At 56.8% G+C, this 23,064-nt stretch overlaps 1 protein-coding gene across 1 annotated transcript in view; it reads right to left on the bottom strand.

Annotated features, from left to right (window-relative positions):
- The window catches only part of UBA1 (ubiquitin like modifier activating enzyme 1), a gene marked incomplete at its 5' end in the record, with an annotated part of 45,819 nt that extends 24,195 nt beyond the window's left edge, over positions 1-21,624 (bottom strand). Inside the window, 12 exons of the mRNA XM_082077228.1 lie at positions 1,962-2,026; positions 3,156-3,352; positions 8,496-8,661; positions 11,030-11,185; positions 12,612-12,692; positions 14,433-14,543; positions 15,342-15,497; positions 16,719-16,865; positions 19,080-19,177; positions 20,080-20,212; positions 20,642-20,732; positions 21,518-21,624. Coding sequence (XP_081933354.1) covers positions 1,962-2,026; positions 3,156-3,352; positions 8,496-8,661; positions 11,030-11,185; positions 12,612-12,692; positions 14,433-14,543; positions 15,342-15,497; positions 16,719-16,865; positions 19,080-19,177; positions 20,080-20,212; positions 20,642-20,732; positions 21,518-21,624 — 1,508 coding nt within the window. The remainder of the gene's footprint in view (positions 1-1,961; positions 2,027-3,155; positions 3,353-8,495; positions 8,662-11,029; positions 11,186-12,611; positions 12,693-14,432; positions 14,544-15,341; positions 15,498-16,718; positions 16,866-19,079; positions 19,178-20,079; positions 20,213-20,641; positions 20,733-21,517) is intronic.
- Between the last annotated feature and the right edge of the window lie 1,440 nt (positions 21,625-23,064).

Here is a 23,064-nt window from a genome sequence, read left to right as displayed (position 1 = left end):
AATTATGGGGCCTATGGGGGTTAAATTGGGCCTGTGGGGGTTAAATTGGGACTATGGGGGTTAAATTGGGCCTGTGGGGCCTACGGGGGTTAAATTATGGGGCCTATGGGGGTTAAATTGGGCCTGTGGGGGTTAAATTATGGGGCCTATGGGGGTTAAATTTGGATTATGGGGGTTAAATTGGGACTATGGGGGTTAAATTATGGGGCCTATGGGGGTTAAATTGGGCCTGTGGGGCCTATGAGGCCTATGGGGGTTAAATATGGCCTATGGGGGTTAAATTATGGGGCCTATGGGGGTTAAATTGGGCCTGTGGGAGTTAAATTGGGACTATGGCGGTTAAATTGGGCCTGTGGGGCCTATGGGGGTTAAATTGGGCCTGTGGGGGTTAAATTATGGGGCCTATGGGGGTTAAATTGGGCCTATGGGGGTTAAATTGAGACTATGGGGGTTAAACTGGGCCTGTGAGGTCTATGGGAGTTAAATTGGGCCTATGGGAGTTAAATTGCGCCTATAGGGGCGCCTATAGGAGTTCTCTAGCATTTCTATGGGGGTTCTGTGGGGTTTCTATAGGGGTTCTACGGGGTTTCTATAGGAGTTCTATGCGGCTATGGGGGTTCTATGGAGTTTCTATAGGGGTTCTATGGGGCTATGGGGGTTCTATGGGGTTCCTATAGGGGGTCTACGGAGTTTCTATAGGGGTTCTATGGGGTTTCTATAGGGGTTCTATGGGGCTATGGGGGTTCCATAGGGGTTCTATGGGGGTTCTATGGGGCTAAGGGGGTTCTATGGGGTTTCTATAGGGGTTCTATGGGGCTATGGGGGTTCTATGGAGTTTCTATGGGGGTTCTATGGGGTTCCTATAGGGGGTCTACGGAGTTTCTATAGGGGTTCTACGGGGTTTCTATAGGAGTTCTATGGGGCTATAGGGGTTCTATAGGGGTTCTATGGCGGTTCTATGGGGCTATGAGGGTTCTACGGGGTGTCTATAGGGGTTCTATGGGGCTATGGGGGTTCTATGGGGGTTCTATGGGGCTATGGGGTTTCTATAGGGGTTCCATGGGGTTTCTATAGGGGTTCCATGGGGGTTCTATGGGGCTATGGGGGTTCTATGGGGTTCTATAGGGGTCCTATGGGGGTTCTATGGAGTTTCTATAGGGTTCTATGGGGCTAAGGGGGTTCTATGGGGTTTCTATAGGGGTTCTATGGGGCTATGGGGGTTCTATGGTGTTTCTATAGGGGTTTCTATAGGGGTTCTACGGGGTTTCTATAGGAGTTCTATGGGGCTATGGGGGTTCTATGGGGTTCCTATAGGGGGTCTACGGAGTTTCTATAGGGGTTCTATGGGGTTTCTATAGGGGTTCTATGGGGCTATAGGAGTTCTATAGGGGTTCTATGGCGGTTCTATGGGGCTATGAGGGTTCTATGGGGTTTCTATAGGGGTTCTATGGGACTATGGGGGTTCTATGGGGGTTCTATGGGGCTATGAGGGTTCTATGGGGGTTCTATAGGGGTTCTATGGGGCTATGGGGGTTCTATGGGGGTTCTATGGGGCTATGAGGGTTCTATGGGGGTTCTATAGGGGTTCTATGGGGCTATGGGGGTTCTATGGGGGTTCTATGGGGCTATGAGGGTTCTATGGGGGTTCTATAGGGGTTCTATGGGGCTATGGGGGTTCTATGGGGTTCTATAGGGGTCCTATGGGGGTTCTATGGAGTTTCTATAGGGTTCTATGGGGCTATGGGGGTTCTATGGGGTTTCTATAGGGGTTCCATGGGGGTTCTATGGGGCTATGGGGGTTCTATGGGGTTCTATAGGGGTCCTATGGGGGTTCTATGGAGTTTCTATAGGGTTCTATGGGGCTATGGGGGTTCTATGGGGTTTCTATAGGGGTTCCATGGGGGTTCTATGGGGCTATGGGGGTTCCATGGGGTTCTATAGGGGTCCTATGGGGTCCATACGTCAGGTACTGGTTCACGTTCTCCGCCGGTTGCTTGAAGAGCCCCTCGAACTCGTCACGCGCCCACTGCGGGGGAGGGGCGTCAGCGGGGACCCAGGCGTCCGGGAGACCCACAAAGGGACCCAGGCGTCCGGGAGAGCCCCCAAACCCACCCACGGGGGACCCAGGCGTCCGGGAGACCCACAAAGGGACCCAGGCGTCCGGGAGAGCCCCCAGACCCACCCAGAAAGGGACCCAGGCATCCGGGAGACCCAGAAAGGGACCCAGGCGTCCGGGAGGGACCAAAAAAGGGACCCAGGCATCCGGGGTTGAACCCAGGCATCTAGGAGATGCCCGAAAAAGGGACCCAGGCGTCCGGGGCTGAACCCAGGCATCCGGGACATGCCCAAAAAAAGGACCCAGGCGTCCGGGAGACGCTTATAAAGGGGACCCAGGAGTCCGGGAGGGACCCAGGAGTCCGGGAGATGCCTCAAAAAAGGGACCCAGGCGTCCGGGAGGGACCCAAAAAGGGACCCAGGCATCCGGGGTTGAACCCAGGCATCTAGGAGATGCCCGAAAAAGGGACCCAGGCGTCCGGGAGGGACCCAGGTGTCCGGGAGATGCCCAAAAAAGGGACCCAGGCGTCCGGGGGTGAACCGAGGCGTTCGGGACATGCCCGAAAAAGGGACCCAGGCGTCCGGGAGACCCTCAGAAAGGGGACCCAGGAGTCCGGGGGTGAACCCAGGCATCCAGGAGATGCCCGAAAAAGGGACCCAGGCGTCCGGGAGGGACCCAGGTGTTCAGGAGATGCCCGAAAAAGGGACCCAGGCGTCCGGGGGTGAACAGAGGCATCCGGGACATGCCCAAAAAAGGGACCCAGGCGTCCGGGAGACCCTCATAAACGGGACCCAGGAGTCCGGGAGGGACCCAGGAGTCCAGGAGAGCCCCAAAAAAGGGACCCAGGCGTCCGGGAGACCCTCAGAAAGGGGACCCAGGTGTCCGGGAGGGACCCAGGTGTCCGGGAGATGCCCGAAAAAAGGGACCCAGGCGTCCGGGAGGGACCCGGGTGTCTGGGAGATGCCCCAAGTAAGGGACCCAGGCGTCCGGGAGCCCCCTAAAAGCCCCCAAATCCCCTCGAAACCCCCCCAAATCCCCTTGAAACACCCCCAAATCCCCTCCAGCCCCCTATAGGAGGCCCGTATGGATCCATAGGCACCTGCAGCGTGTGCTCGATGGCGTTGGGGAAGTTGCGCAGGGTGCAGATGGGGATGGCGCGCTCGGGGGGGTCCTGGCTGGAGCTGTAGGCCTCGCTCAGGAACGGCACCACCACCTGCACGTTGCCCTTGGTGCCCAGCGTGCCCGACTCCAGCAGCGCCTTGCGGTAGTAAACGCAGCGCCGGTCCATATAGAGCCCTATAGGGGGAGATCGGGGGGTTACGGCGGGGCTAGGGAGTCAGATAGAGCCCTATAGGGGGAGATTGGGGGGTTATGGGGGGTCTAGAGAGTCCAATGGGTCATATAGAGCCCTATAGGGGGAGATCAGGGGGTTACGGCGGGTCTAGAGAGTCCAATGGGTCATATAGAGCCCTATAGGGGGTTATGGGGGGTCTAGAGAGTCCAATGGGTCATATAGAGCCCTATAGGGGGAGATCGGGGGGTTACGGGGGGCTAGGGAGTCATATAGAGCCCTATAGGGGGAGATCGGGGGGTTACGGCGGGGCTAGGGAGTCCAATGGGTCATATAGAGCCCTATAGGGGGAGATCAGGGGGTTATGGGGGGTCTAGAGAGTCCAATGGGTCATATAGAGCCCTATAGGGGGAGATTGGGGGGTTATGGGGGGTCTAGAGAGTCCAAAGGTTCATATAGAGCCCTATAGGGGGAGATTAGGGGGTTATGGGGGGTCTAGAGAGTCCAATGGGTCATATAGAGCCCTATAGGGGGAGATCGGGGGGTTATGGGGGGTCTAGAGAGTCCAATGGGTCATATAGAGCCCTATAGGGGGTTATGGGGGGTCTAGAGAGTCCAATGGGTCATATAGAGCCCTATAGGGGGAGATTGGGGGGTTATGGGTGGTCTAGAGAGACAATGGGTCAAATAGAGCCCTATAGGGGGAGATTAGGGGGTTATGGGGGGTCTAGAGACACCAATGGTTCATATAGAGCCCCATAAAGATCTCCAATTGATAGAGGGTCTACATGTTCCATCAGTCCATATAGAGCCCAATAGGAGTCTAGAAAGACCAACAGGCCATATGGAGACCTATAGGGGGAGATCGGGGGGTTACGGCGGGCTAAGGAGTCATATAGAGTCATATAGGGGGAGATTGGGGGGTTATGGGGGGTCTAGAGAGTCCAATGGGTCATATAGAGCCCTATAGGGGGAGATTGAGGGGTTATGGGGGGTCTAGAGAGTCCAATGGGTCATATAGAGCCCTATAGGGGGAGATCAGGGGGTTACGGGGGGTCTAGAGAGTCCAATGGGTCATATAGAGCCCTATAGGGGGTTATGGGGGGTCTAGAGAGTCCAATGTGTCATATAGAGCCCTATAGGGGGAGATCGAGGGGTTATGGGGGGTCTAGAGAGTCCAATGGGTCATATAGAGCCCTATAGGGGGAGATCAGGGGGTTACGGGGGGTCTAGAGAGTCCAATGGGTCATATAGAGCCCTATAGGGGGTTATGGGGGGTCTAGAGAGTCCAATGTGTCATATAGAGCCCTATAGGGGGAGATCGAGGGGTTATGGGGGGTCTAGAGAGTCCAATGGGTCATATAGAGCCCTATAGGGGGAGATCAGGGGGTTACGGGGGGTCTAGAGAGTCCAATGGGTCATATAGAGCCCTATAGGGGGTTATGGGGGGTCTAGAGAGTCCAATGTGTCATATAGAGCCCTATAGGGGGAGATCGAGGGGTTATGGGGGGTCTAGAGAGTCCAATGGGTCATATAGAGCCCTATAGGGGGAGATCAGGGGGTTACGGGGGGTCTAGAGAGTCCAATGGGTCATATAGAGCCCTATAGGGGGTTATGGGGGGTCTAGAGAGTCCAATGGGTCATATAGAGCCCTATAGGGGGAGACTGGGGGGTTATGGGGGGTCTAGAGAGTCCAATGGGTCATATAGAGCCCCATAAAGATCTCCAAATGATAGAGGGTCTACATGTTCCATCAGACCATATAGAGCCCAATAGGAGTCTAGAAAGACCAACAGGCCATATGGAGACCTATAGGGGGAGATCGGGGGGTTACGGGGGGCTAAGGAGTCATATAGAGTCCTATAGGGGGAGATTGGGGGGTTACAGGGGTCTAGAGAGACCAATGGTTCATACAGAGCAACATAAAGATCTCCAATTGATAGGGGGTCTACATGTTCCATCAGTCCATATAGAGCCCTATAGGGTAAGATTAGAGGGTTACGGGGGGGCTAGGGAGTCCAGTGGGTCGTATAGAGCCCTATAGGGGTCTAGAGAGTCCTATGGGCCATATAGACCTCCATAAAGATCTCCAATTTATATGGGGTCTACATGTTCCATCAGGGGTCTAGAGAGACCAATGGGCCATATAGAGCCCTATAGGAGTCTAGAGAGACCAAAGGTTCATATAGAGCCCTATAGGGGGAGACTCGGGGGCTATGGGGGGTCTAGGGAGTCCAATGGGTCATATAGAGCCCCGATAAAGATCTCCAGTTGATAGGGGGTCTACAAGTTCCATCAGTCCATATAGAGCCCTATAGGGGTCTAGAGAGACCAACGGGCCATATAGAGACCAAAGGACCCCCCACAGCACCCCAATAATCCCCCATAGCAGCCAATAACCCCCCATATAACACCCAATAGCCCCCAAATAACACCCCAATACCCCCATATAACACCCAATACCCCCCATATAGCACCCCAATAACCCCATATAATACCCAATACCCCCCATATAACACCCAATACCCCCATATAACACCCCAATAACCCCATATAACACCCAATACCCCCCATATAACACCCCAATAACCCCATATAACACCCCAATACCCCCATATAACACCCAATACCCCCATATAACACCCCAATAACCCCATATAACACCCAATACCCCCCATATAACACCCAATACCCCCATATAACACCCAATACCCCCCATATAGCACCCCAATAACCCCTATATAACACCCAATACCCCCATATAACACCCCAATGACCCCATATAACACCCAGTAACAACCATATAACACCCAATACCCCCATATAACACCCCAATAACCCCATATAACACCCAGTAACAACCATATAACACCCAATACCCCCCATATAGCACCCCAATACCCCCCATATAACACCCAATACCCCCATATAACACCCCAATAACCCCATATAACACCCAGTAACAACCATATAACACCCAATACCCCCCATATAGCACCCCAATACCCCCCATATAACACCCAATACCCCCCATATAACACCCAATAACCCCCATATAACACCCAATACCCCCCATATAGCACCCCAATAACCCCTATATAACACCCAATACTCCCCATATAACACCCAATACCCCCCATATAGCACCCCAATAACCCCATATAATACCCAATACCCCCCATATAACACCCCAAGAACCCCATATAACACCCAGTAACAACCATATAACACCCAATACCCCCCATATAGCACCCCAATAACCCCATATAACACCCCAATACCCCCCACATAACACCCAATACCCCCCATATAGCACCCCAATAACCCCATATAATACCCAATACCCCCCATATAACACCCAATACCCCCATATAACACCCCAATAACCCCCAATACCCCCCATATAACATCCCAATACCCCCATATAACACCCAATACCCCCCATATAACACCCAATACTCCCCATAGTACCCAATACCCCCCATATAACACCCAATATTCCCCATATAACACCCAATACCCCCCATAGCACCCAATACCCCCCATATAACACCCCAATACCCCCCATATAACACCCCAATAACCCCCATAGCACCCAATACCCCCATATAACACCCCAATACCCCCCATATAACACCCAATAACCCCCCATATAACACCCCAATAACCCCCCATAGCACACAATACCCCCATATAACACCCAATACCCCCCATATAACACCCAATACCCCCCATATAACACCCAATACCCCCATATAACACCCCAATAACCCCCCATATAACACCCCAATAACCCCCCATAGCACCCAATACCCCCATATAACACCCAATACCCCCCATATAACACCCCAATACCCCCATATAACACCCAATAACCTCCAATAGCACCCAATACCCCCCATATAACACCCAATACCCCCCATATAACACCCCAATACCCCCATATAACACCCCAATACCCCCCATATAACACCCCAATACCCCCCATATAATACCCAATACCCCCCATATAACCCCCCAATAACCCCCATATAACCCCCAATACCCCCATATAACACCCAATACTCCCCATATAACACCCCAATAACCCCATATAACACCCAGTAACAACCATATAACACCCAATACCCCCCATATAGCACCCCAATAACCCCATATAACACCCAATACCCCCCATATAGCACCCCAATACCCCCCATATAACACCCAATACCCCCCATATAACACCCAATAACCCCCATATAACACCCAATACCCCCCATATAGCACCCCAATAACCCCTATATAACACCCAATACTCCCCATATAACACCCCAATAACCCCATATAACACCCAATACTCCCCATATAACACCCCAATACCCCCATATAATACCCAATACCCCCCATATAACACCCCAATACCCCCATATAACACCCAATACCCCCATATAACACCCAATAACCCCCATATAACACCCCAATAACCCCTATATAACACCCAATACTCCCCATATAACACCCCAATACCCCCCATATAACCCCCCAATAACCCCCATATAACACCCCAATACCCCCCATAGCACCCAATACCCCCCATATAACACCCAATACCCCCCATATAACACCCCAATACCCCCCATAGCACCCAATACCCCCCATATAACACCCAATACCCCCCATATAACACCCAATAACCCCCATATAACACCCAATACCCCCCATATAGCACCCCAATAACCCCTATATAACACCCAATACTCCCCATATAACACCCCAATAACCCCATATAACACCCAATACTCCCCATATAACACCCCAATAACCCCATATAACACCCAGTAACAACCATATAACACCCAATACCCCCCATATAGCACCCCAATAACCCCATATAATACCCAGTAACAACCATATAACACCCAATACTCCCCATATAGCACCCCAATAACCCCATATAATACCCAATACCCCCCATATAACACCCAATACCCCCATATAACACCCCAATAACCCCCAATACCCCCCATATAACACCCCAATAACCCCCCACAGTACCCAATAAACCCCATATAACACCCCAATACCCCCCATATAACACCCAATACCCCCATATAACACCCCAATGACCCCCCCCAGCCCCCCGGTGGCCCCTCCCCCGTCACGCACGGGCGTCCACGTTGTCGAGCGCGTTGGCCACCCCGTCCAGCCCCTCGAAGAACTCGTCGTCGAACACGCGCTCGGTCTCGGGCCCCACGCGCTCCGAGCGGCCAATCACGCGCAGCGCCGGGTTCATCTCCCGCGCCGCCGCCGCCGCCCGCTCCGACTTCAGCTTCTGCCATTGGCCGACAGCGCCCCCCGTCAGGCCACACCCCCTCAAGCCCCACCCCTTTGGGCCACTCCCAATCCCAGGGAAGGGCAAGACAGGGGGAGCGTTGATGGTGGTCAAGGCAACGTTGATGCGACTCGACCCAACGTTGACACAACGTTGACCCAACTCAACGTTGACCCAACTCAACGTTGACCCAACTCAACTCAATGTTGACTCAACATTGACCCAACTCAACTCATTGACCCAACTCAACTCATTGACCCAACTCAACTCATTGACCCAACTCAACATTGACCCAACTCAACTCATTGACCCAACTCAACTCATTGACCCAACTCAACTCATTGACCCAACTCAACTCAATGTTGACTCAACATTGACCCAAATCAACTCAACCTTGACCCAATTCATCTCGTTGACCCAACTCAACTCGTTGACCCAACTCAACCTTGACCCAACTCAACTCACTGACCCAACTCAACTCACTGACCCAACTCAACTCAATGTTGACCCAACATTGACCCAACTCAACTCATTGACCTAACTCAACTCAATGTTGACTCAACATTGACCCAACTCAACTCAGTGTTGACTCAACATTGACCCAACTCAACTCATTGACCCAACTCAACTCAGTGTTGACTCAACATTGACTCAACCCGTTGACCCAACTCAACACATTGACCCAACTCAACCCAATGTTGACCCAATATTGACTCAACTCAACTCACTGTTGACCCAACTCAACTCAACCTTGACCCAACATTGACCCAACTCAACTCATTGACCCAACTCAACTCAATGTTGACTCAACATTGACCCAACTCAACTCATTGACCCAACTCAACTCAATGTTGACTCAACATTGACCCAACTCAACTCACTGTTGACCCAACTGAACTCGTTGACCCAACACTGACCCAACTCAACTCATTGACCCAACTCAACTCAGTGTTGACTCAACATTGACCCAACTCAACTCAATGTTGACTCAACATTGACCCAACTCAACTCAACATTGACCCAATATTGACCCACCTCAACTCGACATTGACCCAACTCAACCTTGACCCAACTCATTGACCCATCGTTGAACCAACTCAACGTTGATTCAACATTGACCCAACTCAACTCATTGACCCAACTCAACTCAATGTTGACTCAACATTGACCCAAATCAACTCAATGTTGACTCAACATTGACCCAACTCAACTCAATGTTGACTCAACATTGACCCAACTCAACTCAATGTTGACTCAACATTGACCCAAATCAACTCAATGTTGACTCAACATTGACCCAACTCAACTCAATGTTGACTCAACATTGACCCAAATCAACTCAATGTTGACTCAACATTGACCCAAATCAACTCAACCTTGACCCAATTCATCTCGTTGACCCAACTCAACTCATGGACCCAACTCAACCTTGACCCAACTCAACCTTGACCCAACTCAACTCACTGACCCAACTCAACTCACTGACCCAACTCAACTCACTGACCCAACTCAACTCAATGTTGACCCAACATTGACCCAACTCAACTCACTGACCCAACTCAACTCATTGACCCAACTCAACTCACTGACCCAACTCAACTCACTGACCCAACTCAACTCACTGACCCAACTCAACTCAATGTTGACCCAACATTGACCCAACTCAACTCATTGACCCAACTCAACTCATTGACCCAACTCAATTCAGTGTTGACTCAACATTGACCCAACTCAACTCATTGACCCAACTCAACTCAACCTTGACCCAACTCAACTCAACCTTGACCCAACTCAACTTAATGTTGACTCAACACTGACCCAACTCAACACTGACCTAACTCAACTCAGTGTTGACTCAACATTGACCCAACTCAACTCATTGACCCAACTCAACTCAACCTTGATCCAACTCAACTCAACCTTGACCCAACCTTGACCCAACTCAACTCATTGACCCAAATCAACTCAACCTTGACCCAACTCAACTTGTTGACCCAACTCAACTCGTTGACCCAACTCATTGACCCAACTCATTGACCCAACTCAACTCATTGACCCAAATCAACTCAACCTTGACTCAACATTGACCCAACTCAACTCAATGTTGACTCAACATTGACCCAACTCAACACTGACCCAACTCAACATTGACCCAATATTGACCCAACTCAACTCAATGTTGACCCAATATTGACCCAACTCAACCTTGACCCAACTCGTTGACCCAACTCGTTGACCCAACTCAACTCAACCTTGACCCAACTCATTGACACAACTCAACCTTGACCCAACTCAACTCCTCCCTTGACCCCCCACCCCCCTGGGCTCCTCCCATTGGTCCGCGCCCCCCGCAGGCCCCGCCCCTCACCGTGACGTCCCAGGGCCGGAACAGGAACTGCCGGTTGAGGTTGGATTTCTCGATGGTGTCCATGTCGGTGACGGTGACGCCGCCATCGGGGCCGCAGCCCAGGCCCATCATGGCGAACGTCTTGAGCAGCTCGCAGCCGATGGCGCCCGCGCCCACCTGGGGACACGGGGACACTTGGGGACACGTGGGGACACGACTCAAGGTGACCCGGGTGGGGACAAGGGGACATTTGGGGGACACATGGGTACATCGATGAACACTTGGGGACACAACTAGAGGTGACCTGGGGGTGACAAGGGGACACTTGGGGACACTCTGAAGAGCCAAGGGGACACTTGGGGACACTCTGAGGAGCCAAGGGGACACTTGGGGACACTTGGGGACATAACCCAAGGTGACCCGGGGGAGAAAGGGGACACTTGGGGACACGTGGAGACATCAAGGGACGTGTAGGGACATGTAGGGACACTTGGGGACAAGGAGGTGACACTTGGAGGACCCTCGGGGACACTCAGTGGACCCATAAGGACACTTGGGGGGACCCTTGGGGACACTTGGTGGCACCTGGGGACAAGGAGATGACACTTGGGGGACCCATGGGGACACTGGGGGGACACTCAGGAGACCCATAAGAATCCTTGGGGGACACTTGGGGACCCTTAGGGACACTTGGGGTCCCCACTGGGTCACCTGGGGACAGGGAGGTGACACTGGGGGACATTAAGGGGACCCATAAGGACACTTGGGGGACACTTGGGGACATCTAGAGGACTCATAAGGACACTTGGGGGACCCTTAGGGACACTTGGGGACAACCAGGGGACCCATAAGGACACTTGGGGGACCCTTGGGGACACTTAGGAGACCCATAAGAACCCTTGGGGGACACTTGGGGACAGGGAGGTGACACTTGGGGACATTAAGGGGACCCATAAGGACACTTGTGGGGACGGTTAGGGACACTTGGGGTCCCCATTGGGACACCTGGGGACAGGGAGGTGACACTTGGGGACATTAAGGGGACCCATAAGGACACTTGGGGGACCCTTGGGGACACTTAGGGGACCCATAAGAACCCTTGGGGGACACTTGGGGACAGGGAGGTGACACTTGGGGACATTAAGGGGACCCATAAGGACACTTGGGGACATCCAGAGGACACATAAGGACACTTGGGGGAACCCTTAGGGACACTTGGGGGACACTTGGGGACATCCAGGGGACCCATAAGGACACTTGGGGGACACTTGGGGACAGGGAGGTGACATTTGGGGGACCCCAAAGAACACCTGGGGTCCCCATTGGGACACTTGGGGGACCCTGGGGGACAAGGAGGTGACACTTGGGGACATTAAGGGGACCATGAGTACACTTGAGGGGACACATTGGGACATTTGGGGGACCCCTGGGGACACTGGGGACAGGAAGGGGACACTTGAGGACATTAAGGGGACCCTTGAGGACACTTGGGGGGACCCATAAGGACATTTGGGGGACCCATAAGGACACTTGGGGGACCCCTAAGGGCCATTTGGGACCTTGGGACATTTGGGGACATTTGGGGACATTTGGGGACACTGACCACAAAGTATTTCTGCTGTCCCAGCCGCTCCTGCAGCCCCGTCCCGAACACGGCGACCTGCCCGTCATAGCGGTTCCCGCGCTGGGGACACCGGGGTCACCGGGGCACCCATGGGTGACACCGGCCACCCCCCACCCGTGGGTGTCACCCACAGTGTCCCCAGGGCAATGGGGACATCGAGAATGACACCAAAGTCTAGGGGGTCCCAGCCAAGAATGACCCAAAGTCAATGGGGACACCAAGAATGACCCAAAGTCAATGGGATCCCACCCATGGGTGACACCAAAGTCAATGGGGACACCAAGAATGACCCAAAGTCAATGGGATCCCACCCATGGGTGACACCAAGGTCAATGGGGATGTCAAGAATGACCCAAAGTCAATGGGGACACCAAGAATGACCCAAAGTCAATCAGATCCCACCCATGGGTGACACCAAAGTCAATGGGGACACCAAGAATGACCCAAAGTCAATGGGACCCCACCCATGGGTGACACCAAAGTCAATGGGGACACCAAGAATGACCCAAAGTCAATGGGATCCCACCCATGGGTGACACCAACAACGTCCCCAACTCAATGGGGACACCAAGAATGACCCAAAGTCAATGGGGTCCCACCCATGGGTGACACCAAAGTCAATGAGATCCCACCCATGGGTGACACCAAAGTCAATGGGGACACCAAGAATGACCCAAAGTTAATGGGGTCCCACCCATAGGTGACACCAAAGTCAATGGGGACACCAAGAATGACCCAAAGTCAATGGGGTCCCACCCATGGGTGACACCAAAGTCAATGGGGACACCAAGAATGACCCAAAGTCAATGGGGTCCCACCCATGGGTGACACCAAAGTCAATGGGGACACCAAGAATGACCCAAAGTCAATGGGGACACCAAGAATGACCCAAAGTCAATGGGGTCCCACCCATGGGTGACACCAAAGTCAATGGGGACACCAAGAATGACCCAAAGTCAATGGGGTCCCACCCATGGGTGACACCAAAGTCAATGGGACCCCACCCATGGGTGACACCAAAGTCAATGGGGACACCAAGAATGACCCAAAGTCAATGGGATCCCACCCATGGGTGACACCAAAGTCAATGGGGACACCAAGAATGACCCAAAGTCAATGGGGTCCCACCCATGGGTGACACCAAAGTCAATGGGGACACCAAGAATGACCCAAGGTCAATGGGGTCCCACCCATGGGTGACACCAAAGTCAATGGGGACACCAAGAATGACCCAAAGTCAACGGGATCCCACCCATGGGTGACACCAACAATGTCCCCAACTCAATGGGGACACCAAGAATGACCCAAAGTCAATGGGATCCCACCCATGGGTGACACCAACAACGTCCCCAACTCAATGGGGACACCAAGAATGACCCAAAGTCAATGGGATCCCACCCATGGGTGACACCAAAGTCAATGGGGACACCAACAATGACCCAAAGTCAATGGGGTCCCACCCATGGGTGACACCAAAGTCAATGAGATCCCACCCATGGGTGACACCAAAGTCAATGGGGTCCCACCCATGGGTGACACCAAAGTCAATGGGGACACCAAGAATGACCCAAAGTCAATGGGGTCCCACCCATGGGTGACACCAAAGTCAATGGGGACACCAAGAATGACCCAAAGTCAATGGGATCCCACCCATGGGTGACACCAAAATGTCCCCAACTCAATGGGGACACCAAGAATGACCCAAGGTCAATGGGATCCCACCCATGGGTGACACCAGAGTCAATGGACCCCACCCATGGGTGACACCAGAGTCAATGGAGCCCACCCATGGGTGCTCACCGGGCGACACGTCTCCTCGGTCAGCAGCTGCTCCCTGTTCTCCTCGGGGAGACACTCGAGGGCGTCGAAGTACAACCATTGCTGGATGGGGGTGAACTTCCCCGACACCGCCTGCGGGGGACCCAGGCGTCCGGGAGGGACCCGGGCGACCGGGGGACATGGGAGTTGGGAGGGACCCAGGAGTTCGGGGAGACACAGTAGATCAGGAGGGACCCAGGAGTGCGGGAGGGACCCAGGTGTCCGGGGGACCCAGGAGTTTGGGAGGGACCCAGGAGTTCCCCAAAGGACCCAGGCGTCCGGGAGGGGACCCAGGTGTCCGGGAGGGGACCCAGGCATCCAAAAAGGGACCCAGGCGTCCGAGAAGGGACCCAAGAGCTCGGGAAGGACCCAGGAGTTCGGGAGGGCACCCAAGCGTCTGGGAGGGACCCAGGAGTTCAAGAGGGACCCAGGCATCCGGGAGGGACCCAGGAGTCCGGGAGGGGACCCAGGTGTCCGGGAGGGGACCCAGGAGTTCCCCAAAGGACCCAGGCGTCCGGGAGGGACTCAGGAGTTCGGAAGGGGACCCAGGTGTCCAGAAGGGGACCCAGGCGTCCGGGAGGGGACCCAAGAGCTCAGGAGGGACCCAGGAGTTTGGGAGGGACCCAGGTGTCCGGGACGGACCCAGGAGTTCCCCAAAGGACCCAGGTGTCCGGGAGGGACCCAGGAGTTCCCTAAAGGACCCAGGCGTCCGGGAGGGACCCAGGCGTTCGGGAGTGGACCCAGGTGTCCTAGAAGGACCCAGGCGTCCGGGAGGGGACCCCAGAGCTCAGGAGAGACCCAGGAGTTTGGGAGGGGACCCAGGCGTCCGGGAGGGACCCAGGCGTCCGGGAGGGGACCCAGGCGTCCGGGAGGGACCCAGGCGGTCGGTACCTTCATGACCTCCTGCGCGGCGACCCCCCCGATGAAGCCGTTGAGCGGGGCCAGGTCGCCCGTGGCCTGAAACGCCAACTGGCGAACCAGCTCCTCGTCCAGGGCCGAGCCCGGGGACACGGCGCGAGCCAGGGCCACCACCTCGGCCGCGTCACCCTGAGTGGGGACATGGGGACAGCGTCAGGGACAGGGGGACGTCAACAGGGACAGGGGGACATGATATGAGGACAGGGGGATATGGGGATATAGGGGGATATAGGGATATGGGGACAGGGGGACATGGGGACAGGGGGACATGGGGACAGGGGGATATGGGGGGATATAGGGGGATATGGGGGGATATGGGGACAGGGGGACATAGGAATATGGGGACATGGGGATATGGGGACAAGGGGACAGGGGGACAGGGGGATATGGGGACAGACGTGGGGACAGGGGGACATGGGGACAGACATGGGGACAGGGGGATATGGGGCAATATGGGGGGATATGGGGATATAGGGGGATATAGGGGGATATAGGGACAGGGGGACAGGGGGACAGGGGGGATATGGGGACAGACATGGGGACAGGGGGACATGGGGACAGACGTGGGGACATGGGGACAGAGGGACATGGGGACATGGGGACATCAACAGGGACAGGGGGACAAGGCCACCACCTCGGCAGTGTCACCCTTCGGGGACAGGGGACATGGGGACAGCATCGGGGACATGGGGACAGGGGGACAGTGTGTCCCCAGTGTGTCCCCAGTACAAACCAGTACTCCCAGTATCTCACCCTGTGCTATGGGCGGGTGAACATGTTCCCCTAAACTGCCTCAACCAGCCCCGGTGCATCATGGGAGGCCCCAATTTCCCCCTTTCCCCCCCATTTCTGACCCCCCTGTGTCCCCAACCCCCCCAATGTCCCCACCCCCATAGAGTCCCCATTGTCCCCAATGCCCTCCCAGTACAAACCAGTATCCCCAGTATCTCACCCTGTGCTATAAGTGGGTGAACATGTTCCCCTAAACTGCCTCAACCAGCCCCAGTGCATCATGGGAGGCGCCAATTTCCCCCTTTCCCCCCCATTTCTGACCCCCCTGTGTCCCCAACCCCCCCAACGTCCCCACCCCCGGGGTGTCCCCATTGTCCCCAATGCCCTCCCAGTACAAACCAGTATCCCAGTATCTCACCCTGTGCTATGGGTGGGTGAATGTATCTGTGTATGAACTGGCTCAACCAGCCCCAGTGCATCATGGGAGGCCCCAATTTCCCCCTTTCCCCCCCATTTCTGACCCCCCAGTGTCCCCAACCCCCCCAACGTCCCCACCGCCGGGGTGTCCCCATTGTCCCCAATGCCCTCCCAGTACAACCCAGTGCTCCCAGTGCTCACCGCGTGCTGGGGGCGGGGCGCGCGGCCGTGTCTCTGGGTGAAGTGGTGCAGCCCCTGCCAGCCCCGGTGCATCATGGGCGCTCGCTCCAGCTTCCCGTAGTCGGTCACCAGCAGCTCCGGCTCCGCCAGCGACTCCCGCAGCCGCTTCTGCACCAGGACGGACCAGTACGGACCAGTATGAGCCACACGGACCAGTACGGACCAGTACAGACCAGTACGGACCAGTATGAGCCATATCAACCAGTATGGACCAGTATGAGCCATATCAACCAGTACGGACCAGTACAGACCCATATAAACCAGGATGGACCAGTACAGACCCGTATAAACCAGTACGGACCAGTATGAGCCACACGGACCGGTACGGACCAGTATAGACCAGTACGGACCAGTATGAGCCATATCAACCAGTATGGACCAGTATGAGCCATATCAACCAGTATGGACCAGTACAGACCCGTATAAACCAGTACGGACCAGTATGAGCCACATGGACCAGTATGGACCCGTATAAACCAGTACGGACCAGTATGGACCAGTATGAGCCACACGGACCAGTACGGACCAGTACAGACCAGTATAGACCAGTACAGAGCAGTATGGACCAGTATGAGCCACACGGACCGGTACGGACCAGTACAGACCAGTATAGACCAGTACGGACCAGTATGAGCCACACGGACCAGTACGGACCAGTATAGACCAGTATGGACCAGTATGAGCCACATGGACCGGTACGGACCAGTATAGACCAGTATAGACCAGTACGGACCAGTACGGACCAGTATGAGCCATATCAACCAGTATGGACCAGTACAGACCAGTATAGACCAGTACGGACCAGTACAGACCAGTATAGACCAGTACGGAGCAGTATGGACCAGTACGGACCAGTATGAGCCACACGGACCGGTACGGACCAGTACAGACCAGTATAGACCAGTACGGACCAGTACAGACCCGTACAGACCAGTACAGAGCAGTATGGACCAGTATGAGCCACACGGACCAGTACAGACCAGTACGGACCAGTATAGACCAGTACGGACCAGTATGGACCAGTATGAGCCACACGGACCAGTACGGACCAGCATGAGCCACACGGACCAGTACGGACCAGTACAGACCAGTATGGACCAGTATGAGCCACACGGACCGGTACGGACCAGTACAGACCAGTATGGACCCGTGTAAACCAGTATGGACCAGTATGAGCCACACAGACCAGTACGGACCAGTACAGACCAGTATGGACCCGTATAAACCAGTATGGACCAGTATGAGCCACACGGACCAGTACGGACCAGTATGAGCCACACAGACCAGTATGGACCAGTATGAGCCACACAGACCAGTACGGACCAGTACAGACCAGTATGGACCCGTATAAACCAGTATGGACTGGTATGAGCCTCCCCTTCCCACCCAGTGGCCCCCAGTTCCCTCAGGAAGCCCGCCCAGTATAAACCAGTATGGACCGGTATAGACCAGTACAGACTAGTAGGGACAGGTATGGGCCAGTAAGGACCAGTGTAAACCAGTACAGACCAGTATGGAGCAATAGGGACCCGTACAGACCAGTATGGACCAGTACAGACCAGTATGACCCCCAGTCCCTCCCAGTTCAATCCCAAGTCCATCCCAGTCCATCCCAGTCCATCCCAGTCCAAACCAGTCCCCCCCAGTTCAATCCCAGTTCTCTCCCAGTCCCACCCAGTCCATCCCAGTTCAAACCAGTCACTCCCAGTCCATCCCAGTCCCATCCCAAATCCATTCCAGTCCATCCCAGTCCCTCCCCGTCCAATCCCAGTTCAATCCCAGTCCCTCCCAGTCCAAACCAGTCCCTCCCAGTTCAATCCCAGTCCCCCCCAGTCCAAACCAGTCCCATCCCAAATCCATTCCAGTCCCTCCCAGTTCAATCCCAGTCCCCCCCAGTCCAAACCAGTCCCTCCCAGTTCAATCCCAGTCCCCCCCAGTCCCATCCCAAATCCATCCCAGTCCCTCCCAGTGCCCCCCAGTCCATCCCAGTTCTCTCCCAGTGCCCTCCCAGTCCAAACCAGTTCAAACCAGTCCCTCCCAGTGCCCCCCAGTCCAAACCAGTCCCATCCCAAATCCATTCCAGTCCCTCCCAGTTCAATCCCAGTCCCCCCCAATCCCTCCCAGTCACTCCCAGTCCAAACCAGTTCCATCCCAAATCCATCCCAGTCCCCTCCCAGTCCAAACCAGTTCAAACCAGTCCCTCCCAGTCCCCCCCAGTCCAAACCAGTTCCATCCCAAATCCATCCCAGTCCATCCCAGTCCATCCCAGTCCCTCCCAGTCCCTCCCAGTTCAACCCAGTTCAACCCAGTCCCGTTACTCACGAAGCGGATGCGCTTGGGCATCTTGACCTGGGTGACGATGCCCCCGCGCTCGTAGTCGCTGAACCCGCTGGTGTCGCCCACACTGAACGTGTAGGGGCCTGGGGGGGGCGTCAGGGACCCCGGAGTGCCCCAGGGACCCAGGAGCGCCCCAAGGGACCCAGGAGGGACCCAGGGGACCCAGGAGGGACCCAGGAGTGCCCCAAGGGACCCGGGAGGGACCCAAGGGACCCAGGAGTGCCCCCAGGGACCCAGGAGCGCCCCAGGGACCCAGGGGTTCGGGGGGGACCCAGGAGTGCGGGGGACATGGGAGTTCAAGGAAGGACCCAGGAGTTCGGGGAACCCAAACAAGGGACCCAGGCATCCGGGGGGGACCAAACGAGGGACCCAGGCATCCGGGAAAGGCCCAAAAAGGGACCCAGGTGTCCAGGAGGGACCAAACAAGGGACCCAGGCGTCCGGGGGGAACCGAAGGAGGGACCCAGGCGTCCGGGGGGGACCGAAGGAGGGACCCAGGTGTCCGGGAGGGACCCAGGCGTCCGGGGGGGTACCGAGGGAGGGACCCAGGTGTCCGGGAGGGACCCAGGCGTCCGGGGGGGACCGAAGGAGGAACCCAGGCGTCCGGGGGGAACCAAATGAGGGACCCAGGCGTCCGGGGGGGACCGAAGGAGGGACCCAGGCGTCCGGGGGGGTACCGAGGGAGGGACCCAGGCGTCCGGGGGGGACCGAAGGAGGAACCCAGGTGTCCGGGGGTGTACCGAGGGAGGGACCCAGGCGTCCGGGGGGGACCGAAGGAGGGACCCAGGCGTCCGGGGGGACCGAAGGAGGGACCCAGGCGTCCGGGGGGTATGGAAGGAGGGACCCAGGCGTCCGGGGGGGGACCAAGGGAGGGACCCAGGCGTCCGGGGGGTACGGAGGGAGGGACCCAGGCGTCCGGGGGGTACTGAGGGAGGGACCCAGGCGGCCGGGGGGTACGGAGGGAGGGACCCAGGCGTCCGGCTCACCGAGCACGCGGATCTCGAGCGGCCCGCAGCGGTTCAGCTCGTCCATCCCCTCGACCTCGGTGAACGTCACGAAGTCCCCCGTCTCGAAGCCGTGACGAGCGTCGTCCAGACACGTCACCTCCCCCGGGCAGCCCTGCGGGGGGACCCAGGCGTCCGGGGGGGACCCAGGCGTCCGGGAGGGACTCCTCCCCCAACCCCGGGGACCCAGGTGTCCGGGAAAGCCCCTAAAATAGCCCATATAGGGGACCCAGGTGTCCGGGAGGGACCCAAAATAGCCCATATAGGGGACCCAGGCGTCCGGGAGAGGGACCCAGGCGTCCGGGAGGGACTGCTCCCCCAACCCCGGGGACCCAGGCGTCCAGGAGGGACCCAGGCATCCGGGAGGGACCCAGGCGTCCGGGAGGGACCCAGAATAGCCCATATAGGGGACCCAGGCGTCCGGGAGACCTCAAACAAGGGACCCAGGCATCCGGGGAGGGACCCAAAACAGCCCATATAGGGGACCCAGGTGTCCGGGAGAGGGGACCCAGGCGTCCGGGGAAGGGACCCAGGCGTCCGGTACCTTGGTGACCATGGAGACCATGGCGCTGAGCGGCTGCTCCCCGTTGGTGTCGGTCACCACGAAATCGTCCCCAAAATCGCAGAAAAGCTGCCTAAAAACGGAGGGGGGAGGGGTCAGCCAGGGGACCCAGGCGTCCGGGAAGCACCCGAGGGACCCAGGCGTCCGGGGGAGGACCCAGGCGTCCGGGAGACCCCCAAAAAGGGACCCAGGAGTCCGGGAAAGGACCCAAAAAGGGACCCAGGTGTCCGGGAGAGGTCCCCAAAAGGGACCCAGGCGTCCGGGAGAGGACCCAGGTGTCTGGGAGATGCTGGAAAAACGGGACCCAGGCGTCCGGGAGAGCCCCAAAAAAGGACCCAGGCGTCCGGGAGACCCCCCGAAAAGGGACCCAGGCGTCCGGGAGAGCCCCAAAAAAGGACCCAGGCGTCCGGAAGACCCCCCGAAAAGGGACCCAGGCGTCCGGGAGAGGACCCAGAAAGGGACCCAGGCGTCCGGGAGACCCCAAAAAAGGGACCCAGGCATCTGAGAGAGGACCCAAAAAAGGGACCCAGGCGTCCAGGAGATGACATAAATAGGGGACCCAGGCGTCCGGGAGATGACATACATAGGGGACCCAGGCGTCCGGGGGTGACCCTGGTGTCTGGGAGATGCTGGAAAAAGGGGACCCAGGTGTCCGGGAAAGGACCCCAGAAGGGACCCAGGCGTCCGGGAGACCCCATAAAAGGGACCCAGGCGTCCGGGAGACCCTATAGAAGGGACCCAGGCATCCGGGAGAGCCCCAAAAAGGGCCCCAGGCGTCCGGGAGACCCTATAGAAGGGACCCAGGCATCCGGGAGACCCCCCAAAAAAGGGACCCAGGCGTCCGGGCCCCCCACTCACCCGAAGAGCCCCCTGGTGTCGGCCACCACCAGCTTGATCCCGCGCTCGTGGCAGAAATCGCCCACCCACAGCTGCTCCTCCAGCGGGGAGTTGGTCAGGACCACCACCTGCGCACGGACGGACGGACGGACGGATGGACGGGGGGACGTGGGACGGACGGGGATGGACGGGGGGACATGGGGCAGGGGGACGGATGGAGGGACGCGGGGGACGGACAGGGGGACGTGGGGCAGGGGGACGGACACACGGATGCAGGGGATGGACAGACAGACGTGGGGCCGGGGATGGATGGGGGGATGTGGGGCAGGGGGACGGACACACGGACGTGGGGTGGGGGGACAGACAGGGGGACATGGGGCGGGGGGACGGACAGACAGGGGGACGTGGGGCATGGGGAGGGATGGGGGGACGGACGGGGGGACATGGGGCAGGGACGGACAGACAGACATGGGGCAAGGGGACGGACACACAGACATGGGGGACGGGGACGGATGGGGGGACGGACAGGGGGACGGACGGGGGGACATGGGGCAGGGGGACGGACACACGGACGTGGGGGACAGACACACAGACGTGGGGGATGTGGGGCAGGGGGACGGACACACGGACGTGGGGCAGGGGGACGTGGGGCAGGGACGGACAGACAGACATGGGGCAGGGGGACGGACACACGGACGCGGGGGACGGACACACAGACATGGGGGACAGGGACGGATGGGGGGACGGACAGGGGGACGGACGGGGGGACATGGGGCAGGGGGACAGACACACGGACGTGGGGGACGGACACACAGACGTGGGGGATGTGGGGCAGGGGGACGGACAGACAGACATGGGACAGACAGGGGGACGGACACATGGACGTGGGGCAGGGGGACGTGGGGCAGGGACGGACAGACAGACATGGGGCAGGGGGACGGACACACGGACGTGGGGCATGGGGACGGATGGGGGGATGGACAGGGGGACGGACGGGGGGACGGACACACGGACGTGGGGCAGGGACGGACAGACAGACGTGGGGCCAGGGACGGACAGGGGGACGTGGGGCCAGGGACGGACAGGGGGACGTGGGGCATGGGGATGGATGGACAGACGTGGGGACGGACGGGGGGACGTGGAGCAGGGGATGGACAGGGGGACGTGGGACAGACGGGGGGACGGACACACGGACGTGGGGGACGGATGGACGGGGGACGTGGGACGGACAGGGGGACGGACACACGGACGTGGGGCAGACAGGGGGACATGGGGATATGGGGACATTATGGGGGAGATGGGGGTTCAGTGTTATTGGGGTTCAGTGTTATTGGGGTTCAGTGTTATTGGGGTTCGTTATATGGGGATTAATTATTATTGGGGTTCAGTATTATTTGGGTTAATTATTATTGGACTTTGTTATATGGGGATTAATTATTATTGGGGTTCATTATTATTGGACTTTGTTATATGGGGATTAATTATTATTGGGGTTCAGTATTACTTGGGTTCATTATTATTGAAGTTCATTATATGGGGATTAATTATTATTGGGGATTCAGTATCAT

This window comes from Streptopelia decaocto (assembly GCF_964273445.1).
Source record: "Streptopelia decaocto genome assembly, contig: HAP1_SCAFFOLD_701, whole genome shotgun sequence".
NCBI lineage: Eukaryota > Metazoa > Chordata > Aves > Columbiformes > Columbidae > Streptopelia > Streptopelia decaocto.
This window is presented reverse-complemented; position numbering and strand designations above follow the sequence as displayed.